Source organism: Orcinus orca, chromosome 10 (assembly GCF_937001465.1).
Source record: "Orcinus orca chromosome 10, mOrcOrc1.1, whole genome shotgun sequence".
Lineage (NCBI taxonomy): Eukaryota > Metazoa > Chordata > Mammalia > Artiodactyla > Delphinidae > Orcinus > Orcinus orca.
This window is the reverse complement of record NC_064568.1, coordinates 103,891,068-103,897,618: the sequence shown is the minus strand read 5'-3', so window position 1 is coordinate 103,897,618 and position 6,551 is coordinate 103,891,068. Positions and strand designations below refer to the sequence as shown.

General features: G+C 59.8%; 2 protein-coding genes across 7 annotated transcripts in view; one reads left to right on the top strand and one right to left on the bottom strand.

Moving 5' to 3' along the window:
* The window catches only part of LOC101289275 (tubulin beta-2A chain), a 145,471-nt gene that overhangs the window by 99,662 nt on the left and 39,258 nt on the right, over positions 1-6,551 (bottom strand). The window contains exons 1-4 of one of the 5 annotated variants that reach the window (XM_004281070.4): positions 4,449-4,606; positions 2,586-2,694; positions 2,140-2,250; positions 114-1,429 (exon numbers count right to left, since the gene is read on the bottom strand). The exons of 1 other annotated variant lie outside the window; for it this stretch is intronic. In XM_004281070.4, the coding sequence (XP_004281118.1) occupies positions 369-1,429; positions 2,140-2,250; positions 2,586-2,694; positions 4,449-4,505 (1,338 nt within the window). In that variant the 5' untranslated portion in view covers positions 4,506-4,606 and the 3' untranslated portion in view covers positions 114-368. Of the gene's footprint in view, positions 1-113; positions 1,430-2,139; positions 2,251-2,585; positions 2,695-4,448; positions 4,607-6,551 lie in introns of those variants that run through there. 3 more of the 5 variants (XM_049715430.1, XM_049715431.1, XM_049715429.1) reach the window with 3 other exon arrangements.
* PSMG4 (proteasome assembly chaperone 4) overlaps positions 4,692-6,551 on the top strand; it is a 72,701-nt gene continuing 70,841 nt past the window's right edge. The window contains exons 1-2 of one of the 2 annotated variants that reach the window (XM_049715438.1): positions 4,692-4,864; positions 5,529-6,251. In XM_049715438.1, the coding sequence (XP_049571395.1) occupies positions 5,939-6,251 (313 nt within the window). In that variant the 5' untranslated portion in view covers positions 4,692-4,864; positions 5,529-5,938. Of the gene's footprint in view, positions 4,865-5,528; positions 6,252-6,551 lie in introns of those variants that run through there. The other variant, XM_049715439.1, reaches the window with a different exon arrangement.

Here is a 6,551-nt window from a genome sequence, read left to right as displayed (position 1 = left end):
AAACATGAAAGTAGAAATCCTGTTTTCTTAAAATTACTAAACCTGGAAACACTTAGGAAACATTTAGTGAAAGAATAAAAATTGTTTGCAATAAAAATTAAGAGACCACGGGATTTGGACACATGCTTTTTTATTAGTATAGATATCTTAGACAACACTGCAGTTTCCAGAGGAGTCCCACGTTATTACACCAACAGTGTGAATTTCTGACAGAGGCAAGACTGAGCACCATAGTATACAAATAGAAGGACCATGCTTGATTGAGGACAACAGAAGTTCACTAAGGATGCACGACCTATTTCAGAAGTTCTCAGGCCTCCCCCTTGCTCTCCTCCTGGCCTCCGGCCACGTCCAGCCGCACACGGGGCTCAGGCCTCGTCCTCGCCTTCCTCCTCCTCAAACTCCCCCTGCTCGTCGGCCGTGGCGTCCTGGTACTGCTGGTACTCGGACACCAGGTCGTTCATGTTGCTCTCGGCCTCGGTGAACTCCATCTCGTCCATGCCCTCGCCCGTGTACCAGTGCAGGAAGGCCTTGCGGCGGAACATGGCCGTGAACTGCTCCGAGATGCGCTTGAACAGCTCCTGGATGGCCGTGCTGTTGCCGATGAAGGTGGCCGACATCTTGAGCCCGCGGGGCGGGATGTCGCACACGGCCGTCTTCACGTTGTTGGGGATCCACTCGACGAAGTAGCTGCTGTTCTTGTTCTGCACGTTGAGCATCTGCTCGTCCACCTCCTTCATGGACATGCGGCCCCGGAAGATGGCGGCCACGGTCAGGTAGCGGCCGTGGCGCGGGTCGCAGGCGGCCATCATGTTCTTGGAGTCGAACATCTGCTGCGTGAGCTCGGGCACCGTCAGCGCGCGGTACTGCTGGCTGCCCCGGCTGGTCAGCGGCGCGAAGCCGGGCATGAAGAAGTGCAGGCGCGGGAAGGGCACCATGTTCACGGCCAGCTTGCGCAGGTCGGCGTTGAGCTGGCCCGGGAAGCGCAGGCACGTGGTGACCCCGCTCATGGTGGCCGACACCAGGTGGTTGAGGTCCCCGTAGGTGGGCGTGGTCAGCTTCAGGGTGCGGAAGCAGATGTCGTACAGCGCCTCGTTGTCAATGGAGTAGGTCTCGTCCGTGTTCTCCACCAGCTGGTGCACGGACAGCGTGGCGTTGTAGGGCTCCACCACCGTGTCCGACACCTTGGGCGAGGGCATCACGCTGAAGGTGTTCATGATGCGGTCGGGGTACTCCTCGCGGATCTTGCTGATGAGGAGGGTGCCCATCCCGGACCCGGTGCCGCCCCCCAACGAGTGGGTCAGCTGGAAGCCCTGCAGACAGTCACAGCTTTCTGACTCCTTCCGGACCACGTCCAGGACCGAGTCCACCAGCTCCGCGCCCTCCGTGTAGTGGCCCTTGGCCCAGTTGTTGCCGGCACCGCTCTGGCCTGCCGGAGGGAAAGGAGAATATCAGACAAGAAAACTAGCAAGGAATTCCAGATTCTGTCATTTTGACTCTGCACTAGATTTAGAGATGACAGATTCTTCTCTTTTAGAAACCCTTCCTACCTACAAACAATTTTTCTATACCAGTGACCCTCAAAAACACTGGAGATCTAATAAAGCAAAAAGGTTAGTTCATATGAGGCAGTTAATTAAGAAGATGGTTTAACAAAACCCAATTGGTTTAAAATTAAGAACAAAGAACCTTATGTAAATACTTAAATCAGCTACAAGGAACAGGCAGGGTGGAGGCACACGTGATCAGAAGAGGCCACTCCAAGCAGCTGTCTCAGCCGCTCCTAACCTGTGCCTTTGGCCTTCGCTCCAGGAAATGCTTGCCTGTTGTCACTGGTCCTCTGAGATGACCAGTCACCTGGGAGCTGCTGTTGGAAGCTTCCCTTCGCTCTTTATTCTCTGCCCTCCCCAGGCTGCTCTGCCGTGGGACGGACCCTCTGCAGGCGGACCCCGTCCTTTGAGCTGTGCGGAGAGGGACCAGAGGAGCGACAGCCCGTGGACCGGGGGCAGTTAGGCCAGGACTCAGGGCCTCTGTGGACACGCAGCCTCCAGCGGGGCACTCAGCAGTGAGCTGTGACCTCCACGGGATTCAGAAGGAAGTGGGCCTCCCGAGCCGGTGCCCGGGGACCACGCTACATACCGAACACGAAGTTGTCGGGCCTGAAGATCTGGCCGAAGGGTCCAGACCTGACCGAGTCCATGGTGCCCGGCTCCAGATCCACCAGGATGGCCCGAGGCACATATTTGTTACCTGCGGGGACAGAGCAGGACTCAGAGCTGCGGTAGGCAAAGGAATCACAGACAGCGCCCTGCTCTCTGGGCCTCTTACGGCAGAATTCAGCAGGGAAAATTCCAGCATGAGACAAAAGTAGGAGATTAGAGGCGGTTTCTGCTCTACAAAGGGAGATAATGGCCTGCCTCGTCATGACAAACATGCAGGAGACTTCAGGAGCTCTGAAGTGTGTTTTTGAGCGGTTAAAAATGCATGCAGGAAGCCTTTCTTTGTCATTTGCATGTTCCTAATACATTGCGTCTGCCGCAGAACAGAAAGCAAGGTGAGGGGGCAGGAAAGCTTCCAATAATCACCGGCAGCTTCATTGTAGTACACGTTGATTCTCTCCAGCTGCAGGTCACTGTCTCCATGGTAACTGCCCGTGGGGTCGATCCCATGCTCATCGCTGATGACCTCCCAAAACTGGAAATAAAGAAAACCGCTTGACGGCCTGGCATCCGAAGTATCAGTAAAAATGGCTCCCTTCTCCCTCTCCTGTCCTTGGAACGGCGGCGTTGTGGTCAGACAGTCGAGGAGACCCAGACAGACCAATAGCTGCCTGCCCTGATCCTCCAGCAGCTGCTGCTGAGGGGCTCAGGAATCCGCCGCGCATCAGCCCTATGATGGCGACAGGCTGAAAAGCTGGGAGGAGCCCTGAAGGAGGAGAGTGGCCACAGCCGCGGGGGCTGTCACCCCCGGCAGGGCTGAGTGTCAGCACCCCAGCTGATGGACGGGTCCTGGCAGGACCCACACAGGTGGACCCCGCCCTGCGGCTGCCGGCAGGGATCCGTGATTCCTGGCACAAACCCGACCCAGCTCTCCAAGCGGCTTAGTGTTAGGCGCTGACATCTTACAGCCCTCCGGCCACTGACTGCAGCAGCGGAATGGTGGGGTAGCGCGGGCAGGAGCCCAGGAGCACGCGGGGGGCAGTGGCTGGAGCTGGCCACGGTGCGGGCGCAGGCTGCAGGCTGCATTGTGAATTTGCAGCAGGAAAGGGGGTGGGGGGGCTGGGGGGGCAATATGGCGGTTCTGAAAGAGACCACGTCCTCGTGCAGGCGCCCGCCCACACCCATGCACCATGCCCGTGGCGCCTCGCCCACTGCGGGCGACAGTCACAGCCCAGGACGGCCACCTGCCGCCGCGCAGGCGGGAATCAGACTCCGACGTTATACGTCATTCTGTCTAGCTGGTGCTCGCATTAAGGAATCTAACATCCCTGTCTTTCGGACCCACGAGAAGTCTCCATAACATCTGTCACCCAATGACACTGCATTTTTTCATTCAAACTACAGACAAAATATACAAATTAAATTCCATATGAGGCCACTGGATTATCACGACCAAAGGCCCTATCCAAATCTCAGAGGCTAGTCAACCAGGGAAATACCAACCGCGTCCCTCAGAAGGGCCGGGTCCGAGGAAATTTCAAAGGGGCCTTGATTAATCACACACAGCTGCGTCGCCGCGCGCACCGCGGCAGGTTCTGTGGTTCCTGGGCCCCGCCCCGAGCCCGCGCCGAGAACGCGCCACCCGGGGCGGCGGCCCCCTCCCGGGCCCTGGCGCGCACCCTGGGGACCTGCCACCCCCCTCCCGCCCCTCGCGCGCACCCGGGGCCCCGCCACCCTTCCCCGACCCCTCCTCGGTCTTCACCCTGGGGACCCGTCGCCCCCTCCCGGGCCCTGGCGCGCACCCTGCGGATCCGCCGCCCCTTCCCCGGCCCCTCCCGGGCCCTGGCGCACACCCTGGGGACCCGCCACCCCTCCCCGACCCCCTCCTCGGTCTTCACCCTGGGTACCCGCCGCCCCCTCCCGGGCCCCTCCCGGGCCATGGCGCGCACCCTGCGGACCCGCCGCCCCCTCCCCGGCCCTGGAGCGCACCCTGGGGACCCGCCATCCCTCCCTGACACCTCTTCGGTCTTCACCCTGGGGACCCACCACCCCTCCCCGACCCCTCCTCGGTCTTCACCCTGGGGACCCGCCACCCCTCCCCGGCCCCTCCTCGGCTTTCACCCTGGGGACCCGCCACCCCTTCCCGGCCCCTCACGCGCACCCTGGGGACCCGCCACCCCTTCCCGGCCCCTCACGAGCACCCTGGGGACCCGCCACCCCTTCCCGACCCCTCCTAGGTCTTCACCCTGGGGACCCAACGCCCCCTGCCCGGCCCGCCCCGGCGCGCACCTTGGCGCCGATCTGGTTGCCGCACTGGCCCGCCTGGATGTGCACGATCTCGCGCATGGTGCCGGCTGCGGAGCGGGTGGAGGCGCGGGCCCTAGGCTAGACTGTGCGCAGCGCAAGGCGGCGGACACGGGCGCAGAAACCTGCCGCCGCCCCTCCGGCCGCGCCTTTTATAGCGGATGCCCCGCCCCCGCTCGGTGACGTCAGCGGGCGGGGCGCGGGGGCGGCGCGGAGGGGCGAGGGGACTGCGGCACCGCGAGGGGGAGCCGGGGCGCGGCGCGAGGTTCCGGCCGGGGTGGGCTGCGCGGGGTGCCCGTGGTGGGCAGCCCAGCCTTTCCCGTAGGGTTTGCGGCGTCCCTAGGCTCCCTGCCTCCCGGGCAGGGTCCCGGGCCCGCGGCCTCGATCTCCTCCTTTTCGGGGTGGGAATGGCGGCGGGTGCAACCGCGGGGAGGGGGTGCGGGGCGGGGAGGATGGGGGTCCCGGTGCGGGCCGAGAATGGCTGTCTTCGGGGGGCCGGGGATGGCGGGGTGGGCGCCCTCCGCCTCTGCCCACGTGTGGAAGGCGGTCGGTGGGGGAGGGGCCTGGAGAAGTGCCTGGGCGCCTGGGCCTGTCTCGCGTGTGCTTTGGGTCCTGGGTCCTCGCACAGGCCGCTTGCATGTGCACAATATCGCGTGCGCGGCTGGGTGTCCCAGCGAGCACGGCATCCCGGCGTCAGCCCGAGCACGTGCCTTCCACGCGTTATGTCCCCTCGTGCCCACAGCCACCGTATGGGGCTCGACCTCCAGCTCCAGGCCACCAGCCGCATGTGGCCACTCAACACCTGAACCCTGGGAGTCTGAACTGGGGTGTGCTTTCGTGTAAAATACTCACGCGGTTTCATGGACTCACGAAGTTTAAAGAATGTAAAATATTCCATTACTAATTTTGTATATTGATTACTTATCAAAAGAATATCTTGGATATATTTTTGAAATTAATTTCACTTGCTTCTGTTAAATTTTTTAAATGACTGCCAGACGCACAGTGACGACTAGAAAATTTTAAATTACCTACGTGGCTCACATTCTATTTCTGCTGTTCTAGAGTAAACATTATTACCATCCCAAGTTCACGGCTTGGAAAAGGAGGCTCAAAGAGTTGACCAGCCACCAGCCACAAAGCCTGTAAGTGAAGGCGTCTAGCTTCCTTCTACGAAGAGAAAGCCCAGGTGAGTTTCAAAGGCTTAGTCAGGGTGAGGTAAGATCCAACCGTAATTATCCCTACGAACCATCCTGAACGGGTGGCCAGGGAGTGGAGACCAGGGACTGCTTCCTTCTCTTTCTCTCTGAGACCAGTTTCTCCAGCTATAAAATGATAATTATAGGTGCCCTGCAGCCAGCTTTGTGAGTAGGAAACGAGAAGCTCTATATGAAAGCGGGTCAAGTTTATGGAGCAAAAATGCCCGCATAAAACCCAAGGTGATCCTGTCCTTATACATATTAAGCCCATTTGTCATGTTACTGGTGGGCAAAGTCACAGCTTCATCACCCCTGCTTCGGGAAGCCAGTCCTCGGAGTCCCTCTGCGGGCAGGCAGGTGCCTGGTTCCCCCTCCTGGGATGGGGGTGTATCTCTTAGGCTCCCTCCTCCTCTCTCCCTCCCGGTGCTGCTGGGCTCCCCTCACTCAGCCCATCCCACTGATGCTGTACCCCCATGCCTAGGGCTTGGCTCGACCTTCTCACCACCGCTACCCCCAGCTTCCGCTCCCTGGGCTCTTCACGACCAGCTGGAGCCTTCCAGAACCTCTCCAGAGAACAGCTCTGCTCCAGGTAACTTCTGTGATTACACAGTTCCACGAAGATTTTCTAGAGATTACTGTGTCTTGGCCTTCATTGTTTCATTCAAGGTGGGGATTTGGGGCCGAGTAGAAGCAGAAGATGAGACCTGGAAGGGATGGTACTGGGGACAAGGGGACCTTAACAGGTGGGCATCTCTCTACGCGTGGAGGGTGTCCACTTCTCTGTGTCCTGGTCGGGTCGTTTTGTTACGTTGTGAAGATGAGAGACGCTTATTCGCTGAATGCTCAGTTCACAAATATTAAGTGACAGCATTGATTCCAGCAGGCCGGG